The sequence below is a fragment of the Pteronotus mesoamericanus genome, unplaced genomic scaffold (genome assembly GCF_021234165.1).
Source record: "Pteronotus mesoamericanus isolate MK-2021 breed Mesoamerican mustached bat unplaced genomic scaffold, CSHL_Meso_final contig_46, whole genome shotgun sequence".
NCBI lineage: Eukaryota > Metazoa > Chordata > Mammalia > Chiroptera > Mormoopidae > Pteronotus > Pteronotus mesoamericanus.
In genome coordinates, this window is record NW_026555170.1 from 2,306,602 (window position 1) to 2,323,644 (window position 17,043).

The 17,043-nt window shown below is 50.2% G+C and overlaps 2 protein-coding genes and 1 pseudogene across 2 annotated transcripts; all 3 read right to left on the reverse strand.

The window, feature by feature from the left end:
* Positions 1-1,841: 1,841 nt before the first annotated feature.
* Positions 1,842-4,370, reverse strand: LOC129074072 (granzyme H-like; annotated as a pseudogene).
* A 1,852-nt stretch (positions 4,371-6,222) lies between these two features.
* LOC129074073 (granzyme H-like) lies at positions 6,223-8,955 on the reverse strand. Its single transcript, XM_054577768.1, is given in 6 exon segments — positions 6,223-6,384; positions 6,725-6,748; positions 6,750-6,983; positions 7,175-7,304; positions 7,776-7,935; positions 8,901-8,955. Coding segments are annotated over 6 exon segments (765 nt in total).
* Positions 8,956-13,491: 4,536 nt separating this feature from the next.
* Positions 13,492-16,677, reverse strand: LOC129074074 (granzyme B-like). The gene is made up of 5 exons (XM_054577770.1): positions 16,587-16,677; positions 15,482-15,626; positions 14,754-14,889; positions 14,311-14,571; positions 13,492-13,680 (listed from the first exon to the last, which is right to left on the reverse strand). The coding sequence occupies exons 1-5, from the start codon at positions 16,645-16,647 to the stop codon at positions 13,504-13,506; spliced, it is 780 nt and encodes a 259-aa protein (XP_054433745.1). The 5' UTR covers positions 16,648-16,677; the 3' UTR covers positions 13,492-13,503.
* Between the last annotated feature and the right edge of the window lie 366 nt (positions 16,678-17,043).

Genomic DNA, 17,043 nt, shown 5'->3' on the forward strand with positions numbered 1-17,043 from the left:
TGTGGGTCTCTCTTGAGTCATTGTTTGACCAACTGTGAATTTCTTGTGTTCTGTTGCATCTCTCACTGCTGGTGCTGTTTGAGGGATACAAGACTCTAAAATAAGCTTATCCAGGTCACAATGACCTGTCTTGTACTTAAAATGTGGCATTTTGTGGGTTTGTGGGTTGAAGCCTATGCTTTTTACATATAATATAAGTAAAGGTAAGGTTATCCTGGCTGCCTCCTCCCTCCTCCCTCACCTCTGGACATGGACTCCACTGAGTGGATTGGAAAACTATGGACGTGTGGGTCTCGATTTCACATTGTTATTCTGGAATCAAACACGATCATGCATGTGGACCTGTATGTGTAATAAAGATAAAATACCGAGAATTTAATTATTTTCAAGACACAATTTCTTGCAGATTCCAAATACAGATCTATCTGTGCTAAACTGATCTGCCTCATGGAAGGAAGAAACCAGGAAAATTTAGAGAAATTTCTCATTACAGTAAGTTTCCCAGTGAGAGGGACAGAGCTTGTTATGTTCCTGGCACAAAGAGAAAGAAGAGCATTTGATCTGCTCTTTTATGGCCAAGTGGTACTTTCCAACCCTGCAGCTTGGGGGCCTTGTGGCTCACAAACCTGCCGTAGCCCAGGGTGCCAGCAGGAAAGTCAGGGCCTTTCACACTGAAAGGACCTGAGGCAGCTGAGTTGCCGAGCTCCTGGAGGATGCTGGGGAAGGGGGGACTGAGCTGGCCCTTCCCAGGTGGATTCTGGCTCTTCTGACAGGATTGGGAGGCCTGGCAGTTCAGGTATGGGGAGGAAGCAATAGAGGAGAAATCACACTGAAGGTTGGGAACTCTGTTAGGGAGATGAGAGAGGCTGGCTCCAAATAGGGTGGACCTGGAGGAAAGAAGCTGATGGCCAGGGCCCTTGGAGAGAAAACAGGGGCTGGTATGGAAGGACAGTCAGGGAGGAAGGAGGATGACTGAGCTCATGCTGGGGCCGGGCAGGGCAGGGCATGGCAAGGAAAGGGGACCTGAGTGAGGCCGAAGGCCATCATAGGAGCATCTCAGCGCAGTGGGAGAACCCTGCCCCAACTGGAAAGAGACCCTGGAAACACGACGCTGAGTGCCCATGGCGTGACCTGCTGGTCTCTGGGTCCCTGGAATTATTCCCCTTCCATTGACTTGCTCCTCCCTCTGCCAATTTGTCAGGGGGTTGGTGATGGTATTTGACTTAGAGAAGGTAAGAATTTTCTGAGGCCCAGAGAGCACCATTTCTGGAGAGAGAAGGTTGTCCTTTAGTAATGGAGTTTAGACGCAACCCTAAATGGGTGAGAAACTATACGGTGGGGTTTAGGGAGGACAGAGGACTGAGGGAGAAAGGAGGATGCAAAACCCAGAATTTCCAGCAGGGGGCTGCTGAGGCAGTGTTGCTGCCTGCGGAAAGTGGTTCACTGAAACAAGACTTCACTGGTATTGGCTTTAGAGACGTATTTATTATGGTCCTGCCCTCTCTGCTGCCCAGGAGTGGGCGGTCTCTGTTAGGGGCTGTGTGGGGGATCAGGGCCAGGGCAGGCCTTGTTGTACCCCTAGGTCCCAGGACAGCAGCCTGCCTTTGACTCTTCTTTCCAGCTTGATCCACTCCAAGACTTTGTCTCCAATCATCAGGGAGACTCTGGTGATAACACTGCTGTGGGATGACTGACTCTTCCTTACCCTCTGCCCTTGGTCTACCCAGCGGAAAACATTAAACACTGGATTTGTGGACCAAGCTGTCCAAACTCTCAGGAGGAGGCATGAAGAGATCACTACTCCCATACCCCAGAACTCCCCAAGTTCCTCTCTCCTGGGACCTGTCAAGGTAAATGCTGGAAACCTGACCTCGATGTCAGTCCTTCTCTTCTCTGGATGTCCTACACAAATCTGGTATTCCTGCTGTATTATCCAGGGAAGCAGGACATGTGTTCCCATCATTGTGAACTGTCAGCTCCACCTTCTGCTGCGTAGTTGCTAAAGTGCCCATCTCCATGGCCCCCAGCCGGCCACAGCGCACTTCTGTCCTGGCCTTGGCGGGCTCTTGCCCCTGGGCAGGTAGAGGGGCTTCACAGCCTCGGTTGGCTCGATGTTTCTCTCCAGCTGATGGGGAAGAGGCAAGAGAGCCCGGGTCAGCCAGTGGCCTCTGGGCCTGGACATTGTGATGGGACACCTGAGTCACTGGGACCGGTCAGGCAGTCAGGATGGGAAGGAAGGAAGGGACAGATCTCAGAGGGGAAACAATGTGGACTCAGAAGAGCAAGAGCAACAGGAGGTTTTCTTACCTGCAGTAACATGATGTCATTGGAGATGTTCTTAGCATTATAGTCTGGGTGGGGGATGGCTGTTTTCACCCGGATGACCTGCTGGGTCTCCTCTTTCTCCTGGATGTTGTGGGCCCCCAGGGTGACAGTGATTATCCTGTAAGAGAGCAGACTGGGTGTTCCTGTGGAGACAGGGAGTCACAAGAGGCAGAGCCAGGAGCCCGTGGAGGGCAGTTGTTGGCCGGGGCAGGGAGGGGCTGCAGCTAGGGGAAATCGAGGCCACAGGAAGGCAAGGTGACTCTGCTTCTCAGGGACACTGAGGGTAAGGCCTCTGGGAACTTTTCCTGGTCCTCAGGTCATATCATGAAATCGCTCGAGTTTTCATTTTGACCCCAACGCATGCGTTCGTGGTCCACTGCTGCTTCATTTGGCCAGTGTGGCCCCTCTCTTCTCATCTGTTTCGCTTACTCTCACGTGTGGTTCTCTGAGCCCAAAGCCTACCTGTCCTACTTCTTATCCTTTCATTGCCCCAGCCATGGTCTCAGAGGGCTTCTCTGATGATCTGTGCTGGGCTTCAGTTCCAGGAGCCTGGGGAGCTGCCCTGGGCTGCAGCCCCTGGGATAAAGGACAGGGGTCCCTGTAGGGGTGTCAGGAGGTATAGGCTGGCTGCTGCCCCTCACCTTCCATTGCAGTGAGCAGCTGTCAGAACAAAGTTTTCTCGCAGAAGGACACCGCCACACCTAGACTTCCCATTATCTTGAATGGAAAGGCAGGCCATGTAGGGGTGGGAGTGGGGCTTCGCTTCACACCCCATGATCATTTTCTTTGAAGGATATGGCTTGAAGCTGGGAGAGCAGAAGGGAATGCTTGGGAAGGTGATGATTGAGGTGGGTAGCCAAGGGACCCTAAAGACAATGGTGGGTGGTGAGTCTCTTCTGTGGCCAAATAACCTTTTCCTTACCTCAAACCTTAGAATTCTCTTCTAAGAAAGGAAGTGCAGGGCTTGCTCTCCAAGTCCTACTCAGACACATGTATACAGGAGATAAGACCTATCCTGAAGATGGTAGAGCCCCAAGGGATGTGAACAGGACTCAATGAGTCTCCCTGACTCTCTGAGCTGGTGCTAACACCCCAACTGGTGCTATTTATAATCATCTACCCATGAGCTTATGGAGTTGGAGTTCTCTAAAATCCTCATGTCCTAGGGCCTAACATATCCTAGGTTCTCAGTAAACATTTTTGGCTACGTGAATGCATGGACTCCAATTAGCTTTTAGCCGATGTTTGGTAGGTTTCAAGGCCATGGGAATGAGACAGGGCACAGAGAGTGGAGCAGCCAAGGGCCTGGGAAGCAGGGAGGGAGTGGGCAGAAAATGGGCTGCTCAGGCCTGGGGCAGAGCCAAGGCAACCAGGAAGCTTTGTGGGCCGTCATCTGGCTGCACCCAAGATCGATCAAACCCTGAACTATCCTGGGCATGGACTATGGTCACATTCAAGATGAAGAGGAGACCAGTTGCGGGATGTCCATGTAAAAGGGAACTCCGTTCTATAGCTGTTCACTGCAGGGGAAGGTGAGAGTCCACAGCCAGCTGACATCTCCTGAGAAACTTAGCAGATTCTTAAGCTGGGGTCCAGTGACAGTTTCCACTTCTGTACCTGGTTTGTCTGAGGTGCCCTTTCCTAGCTGGGAATGAAGGATTTTAATGACTTGTCTTTTGTCGCTTCACATCTTTTGCCAAAAGCTTTTCTGTGAACAACTCAGTTTCTAGGTGATAAGAGAGAGGCTAACAGCTGCTAAACCTTTTTGCGCACACCCTCCCTCCTGGCCATCCTTGTGGAGTGTCTATCCAGCCTCAGGCTTATTAGTCTGAAGTTAAAATGGGAGCTGGCATTTGGAAAATTCCTGGGCTCAGTGGAGGAAAGTCCCTGCCTATACTGGGCAGAGGGGTCAGGAGTACAGGGCGGTTTGTGAGATGAGCTCCGGCCTCTGGAATGGAATGGAATGTCCCAGTGTCAGTGGGGTTAGTGGGGGGGGGGGGGGAGAGGGGAGGCAGAACAGCCAGCAAGAGCAGGAGGGGCTGCATGCCCAGGTCAGAGCTGCTGGTTTTTTTTTTTTTTTCTAGACACAAAGCCTCACAGGGAGCAAGGGAAGTGTGGCTCGGTCACCTCACATACCTCCTGGACTGTGCCCCTCTAGTTTGCTGGGTGTTATCACACAAGGGGGTTTGTTGAAGTTCTCTGGCCTGGTGAGGTGCCAACGGCACTGTCATCACAATTGCACTCTCTGCTAAGGCCCAAAACACAAGGAAGAAGGGACACAAAAGTGAAGGCTATGGCTGCAACCAGCAGAGGGCCTGGGACCTCAGAAGTCCCGGAAACAAAACTAAGGAGGTTTCCATTTCTCGGTTCCTGGCTCTTTTTCCATTCTGATGAAGTCATGAGTCATGACTCAGAATGCCAGGTCCAGGGATATCAGAGACACGGCTCCTGCCCTTGAGAAGCTGACAGTCAGCTGGAGTCGACTGAGAATCTGTGCTTAGAGTACAAGAAGGGAAGGACCATGGTGAGGGGTCTGCTTGGCGGTGTGAGGTAGAGGCTGGCTTGCCCTGGACTCAGCCAACTACCCCAAACGGTAATTCCACTTCCTGCACCCAGAGTCCAGTGAACCTGTCTCTGATGTCACTGTGTTGAGCAATCATAAACAATTGCAGACAGATTGTCCCAATACTCTCACCAATGAGGTGGTAGAAGAAAGAGTAATGGAATGGAAGGCATTATGAGTTCTAAACAGCACAATCCCGATTCTGTGTATGGAACAACATCTCCTGAATACATAGAGGAAGAGTGGAAAAGCACACACTCAAGCATCTGTGATGATGACCTCTGGGTGGTGGAATTTTAAGTAATTTTCAATTTCTTATTTACCTGTTCTGCGTTTAACTGTTTATCTATGATGGATATGTATTACTTTCATACCTAAAATATACTTTCCCATAGTCCAAGCACACTCATCAATGGCAGATATTTGGTAGACCACTTTTTTTTTAGCCTCTCCTTCTGTAAATTTTATGTTTTAAAATGAGATTCCCTTTCTTAATCCAGTTATATAAAAAATATTTGAGTTTCCTTTGCATGCACGCATGCGTGTGCGCGCACACACAGGGGTCAATGGGAGGTGGGGACCGACTGCAGGCAGGTGGGCCGCCAGAGCACCAGGGGCTGCCCTGGGCTCTGGCCCAAGGCAGGGCTGTGATAGGGACTTGAGCTGGGCCTGTGAGTATGGAGGGCCCTCCTGAAACTTCTCAGGCTTTCAAGCTTCTCCAGTTTGTTGGGGGGAAAGGGAGAGGGGAGGGCTGCATGGGGTAAGCTATACTTTTCCAAAATCTCCCCACCCATTTCAGTTAGGGTGAAAAAGAGGCCCTTTACCCTAGAGCTTCTTAGGAAATCCTCCATCCAATTTTGGGATTCTTTTATGTTGCATATGGGCGTTGGGGTTGTGTGGGGTAGGAGTGCAGCTATGGTTTGAAGAAGGAGGGCAATAGGGATGAGATAAGATAAGAGGGTGCCCTTTTCCTGGGGGATGTCTCCCTTTTCCTGACAGAGCTAACATTCAGCCTTGCAGAGGGAGCTGGCACTGGGGAAGTATATTTGCAAGGAGCTGGGTAACAATGCAGCATGACTTCTTATTCTAGATGTGGAAGGTGCAGTATCCTGAAGGGGGGTGCCTCTAACAAATCAGAAATGTGAACAGATGGTGGTTGCCAGACACACAGTGGGTAATTAACAAAAGCTTAGTGAATAAAGGAGGAATCAAGTGATTTTGACGTGAGGGATGCAAGTTCATTATGTGTCTGGCAGCCTGCCCCCCATCCCCTCTGCACAGTGCAGTTCTGGTCTGTGCCCCAGAGGAGACAGAAGGACCAATTCCAGGGTGCCTCAGTCCGGTCTTTGCAGCTGGAGACGCCTCCTTGTTCTTTCTATCCGGGGCAGAAAGCTGGAGATCCTAGTGTAGACACGCGGAGGATTCCCATTGTTTTTTCCCAAGGGAACTATGCCCTGGGCCACGTTGTCACACACGAAGGGGCCCCCAGAGTCTCCCTGTAGGCAGAGGGAGGAAGGGCTAAGTTGCTCTGGAGGAGGGTGGTCTCTGTTAGGGGGCTGTGTCGGCGGTCAGGGTCAGGACAGTTCTTGTCATTTCACTAGGTCTCGGGTCTTCAACCTGACTCTGATGGTCTCTTCCCCACCCCCTTCTCCCTAGGAAGCCTCTGCCCATAAGTGGCTGTGGGACAGCCTCTCATCTTCCCCCAGGAGATGGGACCGGAGACTGGATTGATGGGAAGGTTGAGGATACAGGGCTATAGCTAGTTCCCACTGTTCCAGGTCCTCATGCAGCTTGGGTGTGCCCAGGGCCGGGCCGGGACAAGGCTGGGGATCTCACCGAAAAAGAAGACTGATTCTTTTTTTGGGTCCCCCACACATATCTGTGTGGCTTTGCTGTAAAACCTTTTGTAGTAAGAGATGCAGAGCTCGTCCCTTTGGACTTCCAGGTCTACCTCGTGCAGTTTGTTCGTGGTGGTGTTCATGTCGAGGCGCCCCGAGCTGGCCATACTGCATACCATGTCTGGCTTCACTTCCTCTCCCCTCCTGGGCAGCCTGAGGAGGCTCACGATGGCAGTCGGTCTGGCCTTCTTCTGCAGCTAAGGGCAGAGGAGAGGAATTCTAAACTACCAAGGGCCCACAGACACCAGGGACACTCAGGGGGTTGCTTCTTCAGGGCCCTGGGACAAGTAAAGGAGTCCTACTGGGAGGAAGGACAGAAAGGAGGTCACAGGAGATGCAAAACCCCAGGACTGAGGTGCCCAAGAAAGAGTGGAGACATGGGTCCTACCTGCAGTAACATGATGTCATTGAATCTGGGACAGTAGCCTGGGTGGGCAATGGCTGTTTTCACCAGGATGATCTGCTGGGTCTTCTCGTGCTTTTTGAAGTTGTGGGTCTCCAGGGTGACACTGATTGACCTGCACAGAGAGCAGAGGGAGACACGGAGTCACTGTAGATACAGCCCATGGGCTGTGAAGGAAAGAGGACAGCTGGGGACAGGGGAGGACTCAAGTGGAGAGGAATTATAGGGGACAGGACCCTGGGGCTACGCATTTCTGTGTCTTCTGCTTCTTGGCAGCTTGGGCTAGTTCCTGGCGCACATTTAGGCTGCTCAGCCGTGTGTACCGAACTTGCCTGCTGTAAGGAAAACCTCGAGTTTCTCACATTTGTATCCTGGGCTCCAAGGCACAACCTTGGCCTCTTCTCTATGCCACTTTGATCAGTCCCTCCTGTCTGCAACAGGCCACTTAGAGTGAACTGTCCCTCTCTCCCCAAAGCTTACTTATTCTCTGAAGTGCTCTGCTGTGCGACTAGGTCTGTGGCCCCTGAGAAGAGGGTGCCCGGTGAGGTAGCTGCAGAAGGGTGGGGGCCCAGCCTTGGCTCCTCACCTTCTGAAGCAGTGAGCTGCTGTCAGCACGAAATCCTCACGCACAAGGAAACCCCCACATCTTCTACGTTTTGGAGTTGTGATCTGAATAAGTACCATGTAGGAACAAGAGTGAGGCTTGGCTTCATGCCCTCCAATTACTTTTCCCTGAAAGAAAAATTCTACTTTGCCTACTATGCTCATGGAGCCATACGCTGGAGAGGGGGAGACTGGGACAGACAAGAGGAGGGCAGGGAGGAGTTGGGTGGCAGACAGTGGGGTCTATAGTCATCAGCTGTCAGCCATAATGAAGAAGGGATTCTGCAGGCTTCTTGGGTAACATTCCTGGCTTGCCATGTGGCCTGCAGGATTCAGATTCTCTCTCTGACAGAGAGAAGAGCAGCCCTGATTCCTTCACTCCTGTTGCAGTCACGTATGCGGGCAAACAGGATTTGCGTTTGGAACAAGTGGCGGAGGGCCTGCAGAGCCTGGGAAATCCTTCCCCTGTGCTCCCTGGGTCCTCTCTCCCTGCTGTTTCCCAGACTCACTGAGCTGCTGCTGGTCTCTGATATTCAGAACACTGTGACTGAAAAATTACCAGAGAGAACTTGAGACTGAAGCAGCGCAGCACAAGTATTAAAAGGACCGGGATGCCGCCAACTCTGGGATCAACTGGGTCTTCAGCTTCTTTACAAATCTTGGAGAATGGGGTGGAGACAGGGAATATTTTAAGACATTTAGTTAGAACGTTAGTAGGCCTTGCTTTGATTACAGAAGCCAGCCCCTTTTTCCAAGATACCATTTCCTGGGGAATTATTTCTCATTCCCATCTCCCAACCTTCTTCCAGATGGCCTTGGAAAACAAAACAAAACAAAACAAAACAAAACAAAACAAAACAAAACTCACTTTCCAGATCACAAGGGAAGGGGAGAGCGCCCATGGGCCCCCTGGAGAGCAGCCTTCTGCCCTGTCATTCCTGCTGAGTTTTTGTTTAGCATCAGATTTGCTGGTCTTTGAGGAAGGTTGTCCCTAGAGCTGAGAAAGTTCCTGGGCATGGACCAGGGCCAGGATGAGTCTCAGTGTAGCATCTGAGCATGCTGTGCCCGTGTGGCATGGGACTGGGCTTCTGTCTTCATAGTCACTCACCTGCCTCTATCATGGTGGCCAGAAGAAAGGCCATCAGGAGCAGAAGTGGCTGCATCTCCTTAGGAAGGCTGCCCAGATCAGAGCTGCTGGTGCTTTCTCCTGGTCTTCTGACATCTGGGTTCTCTGGTGTTGTGGTCCTGGTCACATAAGGCTCTTTCTTTGAGTGTAGGCCTGATTGGAGTAAGGTCTTATCAGTAACCACATAAACACCTGTAGCCCTTGACTCAGTGCTGAATCCACCAGCTGGAAACAGGAACTGCAGACCACACATAGGGCAGTTGATGTGGCTGCATCAGCCAGTAGCCAGTCCCTGAGCCCCAGTGTTGGAAATGCCCTGTCTGGTTTCAGGACCTGTAGTCCCGCTGACAGACGGGAGGACCACAAAGCTGGAAATAATCAGGGAGGCCTTGGAGAAACAGACTCCTGAGGAGACATAACCTGTCCCCCTGGCAAGGGCGTAGCTCCTGCCTCTCTGCTTGGTCCTGTGATGGTCGCTTGTTGATGATGGGTAAGTTATCTCATGCAGAGATAACAACCTAAGCCAGACATCAATTGGTATGGGAAGCAGACAAGAAATTGGGGGACACAGAGAAAGGGCAAAAAGGCCTGCACCCCTCAGCTCACCTTGGACATGGCCAGAGTCCTCAGTTCATCTGAAAGAAGTCTCCTTGTCTCTTGGTGGCTCCTTCCCCTATCCTGGCTCAGGCTTGAAACAATATTGGAGCCAGTCCTAAACCAAATCTGGCAGTTCCCAGGGAAATCAGGCCTAAAAGTAAATTCTTTAAAGTGTGCTTTTTTCTTCCCTCAGAAGCTCTAGCCATCTCATGCTGGGAAGGAAATTTACATTATTCACCGGCTCTAACCCTCTACCCTTAGGCACTCTTATGTTTACTATGCTCTCCTGTTTAGACATCTCTCTTGTTTACTAGTCTCCTATCATGTAAATTGGTGTTTTCCTGCCATTTGTTTTCTTCAAAACATCACCCATTCTCTGTGTACATTAACATACTAATGTAATGAGATAACCTGTGTGTTCCTGTTACCTGGCCCCACTGATAAGCCTTTCAATAAAAGCTTTTGAACAAAGGGACTGAGGGCCTTCCCCACTAGGGGGATGTGCCACGTCCCCTCTTAAGAGACTCCTCTTAAAGGGCCTGCATGGCCTTAGGACTTTCGCAGACCACCCCCCCCTCGGGTTCAGCACCAGGGCAACAGCTGGAAGGGAACCCGTGGTATACAGGGAGAAAGTGAAGGGACTGGAAACAGGGCAAGTTCTGGGACACAGCTTCCTTTCAGGCAAACCTCCAGAAGCCAGGCAGCGGCATTGTCCCCTCTCCAAGCCCTTCCCCAACACAGAGCCACAAAGTGGTAAAGTGGTGAAGTGGCTTGCCTTGCTCTGGTGACACCTAAGCCTCTGACTCACACAATTTACAGGTGCCTTTTCTACAATCGGCCATGCTACTAACACAGGCAGTCAAAGCAACTCTACCTAATACACAGCAACAAACACAGGGAGGCTGCTGAATTGAGGAGAAAAAAATATGGCCCAAATGAAAGAACAGAACAAAACCCCAGAAAAAGAACTAAACAAAATGGAGACAACCAACCTATTAGATGCAGAGTTCAAAACACTGGTTATTGCTATTGAGTACGGCAACACCATAAAAAAGAACCAGGCAGAAATGAAGATTACATTAAATGAAAAAAAAAAATCTACAGGGAACCAATAGAGGAGGAGATGAAGCTGAGACTCAAATCAATGATTTGAAACATAAGGATGAAAAAAATGTTCAGTAAGAACAGCAAGAAGAAAAAAATTGAAAAAAATCAAAATGGGGATAGCTGAAGGAACCTCTGGGACATCTTTAAACATACCAACACCCGAATCATAGGGATGCCAGAAGGAGAAGAGGAAGAGCAGGAAATTGAAAACTTATTTGCAAAAATAATGAAAGAAAACTCCCCTGATTTGGTGAAGGGAATAGACATCCAAATCCAGGAAGCACGGAGAGTCTCAAACAAGTTGGACCCAAGGAGGTCCACACTAAGGCACATCGTAATTAAAATGCTTCAGGTTAAAGATAAAGAATCTTAAAAGCCACAAGAGAAAAGCAGAGAGTTACCTACAAAGGAGTTCCTATAAGACTATCAGCTTATTTCTCAAAAGAAACTTTGCAGGTGAGAAACTTTACTGGCAAGAAGTATTCAAAGAGATGAAAAGCAAGGACCTACAATCTAGGTTACCCTGTCCAGCAAAGCTATCATTTAGAATTCAAGGGCAGATAAAATGCTTCCCAGACAAGGTAAAGCTAAAGGAGTTCATTGTCACCAAGCCACTATTACATGAAATGTTTAAGAAAAGGAAGAAGATCACAACCATGAACATTAAAATGACAACAAATTCACAACTATCAACAGCTGAATCTAAAAAACAAACTAAGTTAACAACCAGAACAGGAACAGAATCATAGATACGGAGATCATTTGGAAGGTGATCAGCTGGGAAGGGGAAGGGGGAGAATGGGGAAAATAGTGCAGGGTTAAGAAGCATAAATAGTAGGGACAAAATAAACAGGAGGATGTTAAGAGTAGTATAATAAAGGGAGAAGCCAAAGAACTTATATGTATGAGCCATGGACATGAGCTAAGGAGGGGATTGCCAGAGGGAATGGGGGTACTGGGCAGAGAGTGACAAAGGGGGAAATTTGGGACAACTATAATAGCATAATCAATAAAATATAGTTAAAAATTCAAAATACAGACATAAAACTTGGGAATAAATTCAGTTAAAGAGTGAATCTCTGATATATAAAGAACTGAAAATCTAGAAGAAAGAACCCATAAAGCTGATAGAAGAATAGGCAAAGATCTGCACAGATTATACAGTACGATATATTTAAAAAATAATGAAAAGAGTCTCAACTTCACCCATATTAAGAGAAATAAAAATAAATATAAAAAATGGTATTTTTCTCACAGGTGATCAAAAAATTCAAAAGTGAAACAGGACACTGCATGGACATGGCTGGTTTTTTTGGGGGGCAGGGCATGACTTATGTTGCAGGATATCTTTTTTTCCTATACATTTACTTTCATCCTATCCATGTGTTTATATTTAAGTTGGGTCTTTTGCGAACAGCACAAAATTGGGTCTTGCTTTTTATTAAAATCCAGACTGACAATCTCTGCCTTTTAATGGGAGTGTTTAATCTGTTGGTTTTGAATGCAATTACTGAGAAGGTTGGGTTGAAGAATATCACATTGCTATTTGATTTCTTTTAGCGTGATTTATTCTTTGTTCCTCTGTCCTTCTCTCCCTGCCTTCTTTTGTTGTATCTCAATTTGTCTTCTTTACTGGCTTTTAGTTATATCTCTCTATATTATTTAATGGTTCTAGGACTACAATATGACCCCTTCACATATAACAATGTACTTTAAATTCATTGCAGAGAGGAGCCCTTTCTATCTGAAGAGGCTGGTATAGCACACAGTGGCCAGCAAGGAGTCTGAGTCTAGAGGCCAGCAGTGACTCAGGGAAGAGGCTGAAAGGGACTAAGGCTCCTGAGCAACCAGGAGGTCAGTAGATACTGACCACATGTTGGGGACACTGGGCTGGATATGAGGGGTTGAGCTGGCTCTGCCCAAGTGAGAGATGGGCCAGGTCTTCTGGAGAGTCACCTTGCCAGCCCTGCCCCCCAAGGCCCTGCACAGGCCTGGTCACATGGTAACCCTCAGCCAGGGCATAAGCTGGGGTGGCAGTTCGGTGATGAGCCCCCGCTGGAACCCCGGAATGCTGGGTGTCTTATGTGGGAGGGGTATGAGGAAGTGGAGAGCACAGATCAGTGTGGTCTGGTCTGGAGGGGACAGGAGCTGGTGGACTCTGAGAACTCTCAGTGGTGAGCAGGGATGGAGAAGAAGGGTCAACCGTGAGACTGGAGACCAAGCGTGGCTGTTAGCTCAGAGGGGGGCAGAATCGGGCAAGGAAATAAATTCAGCCCAGAAGAGGATGAGGAGTTTCTCGGCTTTTGCTTCCTTCTCCTCTCCTCTCCCTCACCCCCACTCCCACCAAAAACAAACAAACAAAAAAACACAAAGCTGCCACTTTCCTGGCTGTGGGAGAAAATGTCTTGTTCAGGAAGCTAGAGGCCACTTCCTCCCCGCCCTGCCCACCAGTGTGGTGGAGCTATGTCTTGAGCTGAAGCCCCAGGCTGTGCCTGCTGGGTGTCCAGCATGCAAGGTGTTATTCCCTTCCTCTCTGCCGTGTAACAAGGGGAAGGAGGTAAGGCATTTACGCTGAGCCCAGGACCTGAGAAATTCATATTTTCTCTTCACAGTGCTCTGTTCTGCCCTGGCAGAAGGGCAGGCCTTGGATGTATGGCCAGGAAGGAGCTGGGTAGCAGCTTTGCAAGGGGTTTGGGGTGGTGGTGGGGGAAGGGAAAAGAGGAGGAAACAGAACACAGCAGAACTGTGCCATTGACCTTCTAAGCACAGAGCTGGTGCATGTGAATGTGGGTTGAAGAATAAACAAAAACCCACTCTGCTGAGAGACTTTTATTTACTTGGTTGTTGGCACTACCTCTCCTCCCGCCCCGTGTGGTTTGGTTTAGCTCCAGAGAAGATAATCTGGCTCTTGCGATGTGAGGTTTCTCATGGTTTTCTTTATCCAGGGCAGGAAACTTGAGATTTTGGTGAAGACCCGCGGCGCCATCCCATTTTTACGTCCATAGGAGACAATGCCCTGAATCCTCTTGCCACACATGAGAGGACCCCCGGAGTCACCCTGTAGACAGAGAGAGGGAAGGACTGAGCCAGCTCTCCTGGCCCTGCCCTCCGCAGCACCCTCAGAGAAGGCTGCCTTGCATAGCCTCCATGTGGGAGATATGAGGGCACACAGGTCCCTTGGGGTCCCCTAGCCTGGATGTCATCACTGTTTTGCTTCTCCCCAGGTGGCAGCTCCTCTGCTTCCCCAGATCCTGGGTCCCCCCACTGTAAACATGTTGTGGGACTGTGGCTCCAGTCTACTGTGTAAGGACAAGAAAACAAGTAGGTGGGGCAGACACTTAGCATGGAGGACAAGCTAATTAATCAAGGTGGCTGCCGGCTCTGAGGACCCACCAGATTTAACTGCTGCACATACAGCGAACAGTTTTCTAACCACTGTGCCTCTGCATGGGCCAGAGTGTTGCAGATTCATCTTTCTGGAGGAGCACCATGTTTAGACGGACACAGGCCCTTGGTAGGCTCTCAGAGGCCCTGTTTTATGGCAGCTCTGGCTGCTCCCCTCTTCTTCCCAGAGAGAAAGATCACAGCCTAGAGAATGAAGGAGTCTCACACTGCCTGGTGCTCCAGGTCCCAGTTCTTTCCCAAACATTGCTCCCCAGACCCAAACTAGGCAGATGCTCAGGATCACCTGAAAGGAAGCCTTCTTTTCCTTCGGGTCCCCCACGCACAGTTGACTGGCCCTGCTGTAATAATAGTTAAAGAGATTTTCGCACACCGTATCCTTCTGCACTGTCAGGTATGCTTCCTGCAGAGTGTCTGAGAGTCTGTCTTGTGGGGCAACCTTTCCCCAGCCGGCCACAGCGCACTTCTGTCCTGGCCTTGGCGGGCTCTTGCCCCTGGGCAGGTGGAGGGGCTTCACAGCATTGGTTGGCTTGATGTTTCTCTCCAGCTGATGGGGAAGAGGCAAGAGAGCCCGGGTCAGCCAGTGGCCTCTGGGCCTGGACATTGTGATGGGACACCTGAGTCACTGGGACCGGTCAGGCAGTCAGGATGGGAAGGAAGGAAGGGACAGATCTCAGAGGGGAAACAATGTGGACTCAGAAGAGCAAGAGCAACAGGAGGTTTTCTTACCTGCAGTAACATGATGTCATTGGAGATGTTCTTAGCATTATAGTCTGGGTGGGGGATGGCTGTTTTCACCCGGATGACCTGCTGGGTCTCCTCTTTCTCCTGGATGTTGTGGGCCCCCAGGGTGACAGTGATTATCCTGTAAGAGAGCAGACTGGGTGTTCCTGTGGAGACAGGGAGTCACAAGAGGCAGAGCCAGGAGCCCGTGGAGGGCAGTTGTTGGCCGGGGCAGGGAGGGGCTGCAGCTAGGGGAAATCGAGGCCACAGGAAGGCATGGTGACTCTGCTTCTCAGGGACACTGAGGGTAAGGCCTCTGGGAACTTTTCCTTTAGTTCACAGGCTGACACTCAATCCACTAAGCCACACCAGCCAGGGCTAAACCTTGGGAACTTTTCCTTGTCCTCAGGTCATATCATGAAATCGCTCGAGTTTTCATTTTGACCCCAATGCATGCGTTCGTGGTCCACTGCTGCTTCATTTGGCCAGTGTGGCCCCTCTCTTCTCATCTGTTTCGCTTACTCTCACGTGTGGTTCTCTGAGCCCAAAGCCTACCTGTCCTACTTCTTATCCTTTCATTGCCCCAGCCATGGTCTCAGAGGGCTTCTCTGATGAGCTGTGCTGGGCTTCAGTTCCAGGAGCCTGGGGAGCTGCCCTGGGCTGCAGCCCCTGGGATAAAGGACAGGGGTCCCTGTAGGGGTGTCAGGAGGTATAGGCTGGCTGCTGCCCCTCACCTTCCATTGCAGTGAGCAGCTGTCAGAACAAAGTTTTCTCGCAGAAGGACACCGCCACACCTAGACTCCCCATTATCTTGAATGGAAAGGCAGGCCATGTAGGGGCGGGAGTGGGGCTTCACTTCATGTCCCCCGATGATCTCTCCTGAAGAAATAGTCTGTTGTGCTTTTGTGCACTCACTGTGTTTATGAGACAGGCATCTGCTTGATGACTCACTACTGCTGGGCACTTGGGGGTCTGAGCTGGCCTGGAGCTGAAAGGGTGTGGGGAGGGTCCTTAGTTGGAGGTGAACATACCTGCCTTAGGGACAGCAAAGGCCTAGGGGCTCCTGCAAATTCCTCTCCTGACTTCACTTGTTTTCAAGTGAATTTCTGAGGGCCTGTGGTCCTGTGATGTCCAGGACAGCACCACTTTGCAGTGGCCAGGACTTAAGTTTAGGGACCTAGATGTTGCTGAACCTCTCATCACGCCTGACATGTAGTGGGTGACCAGTAAAGGTTTGTTGGCTGCCTGCAGGAATCACTTTCAACAGGCCTCTGGAGAAGGGTTGGTAAGGCCAGTGCTGTGGGACCCTGGAGACTAGAGGGGTTGCCAACCACAGCGGCTCACCCTTTAAAGAGGGGAACTGCTAAAGGCCTGGGGAAAAAAAGCAGAGCTGGAGAAAGGGACTACGGGGCCTTGGGATGGAATAAAGACAACAGCAGTTTTCTGTGGACAGTGACCCTACCAACTGTGGGGTCTCCTGAGCTCTGGGCTTCTCTTCTAAGCAGATTCTAAGGAGAACATCCGTCTCATCACAGCCATGGAAACCTCTGCAGTTTCCTACCCTCTACCATTCACTTCCAGGAAAGTTCTACTCTCTAGATGGAAAGGGAGGGTTTGGGGAGGGGATCATGCCCACTGGCTTTTCTTGACACTAGCATTCTGCCCTGTCATTTCTGCCTATAGCTTATCTGGCATCATGATTGGAGGCCTGAGATGGGATGGGAGTTGGGCTTCAGAACATTCCTGGTGGATAGATGGATCAGAGATGTGCAGAAGGGATAAGAGTGTATGAACGCTGAAGCCTGGATTGGGTCTGTGGGGATGGGGGTGGTCACTTACCTGCCTCTGCCTCAGGGAGTAGTGAAAAGGCCAGCAGGTGTAGAAGCAGGAGTGGCCACATCTTCCAGGAAGGCTGCCCAAGTCGGAGCTTCTGGTGTTTTCCTGTGCTGTCTTTTAGTCCCCAAAAGATGAAGGAGGAACATAAGGGCTCAGTGTTCTGAGTTCCCCTCTGGTTTTATAATGCTCCCTCCTAGAAGGTTTTCTTTGAAAGCTTCTACACCCCCACGCTTCCTGCCTGATGATGTTCCCTGGGTGGTTTTGTGAAGAGGAGGAGGAAGTGACTACATCAGGACCTGCAGCTGATGACTCAGAGCAGACACCTTGTTCTAACCCAGAGTAGGAACCCAAGGGTACAAAGTGGGGACTGTAGGAAAGTGGCATTGACCAGCAGAGGTACTGGAGCCCAGAAACTTGAGTCCCTAGTGACAAAATCATCAATGCCTCATTTCCATGCTAC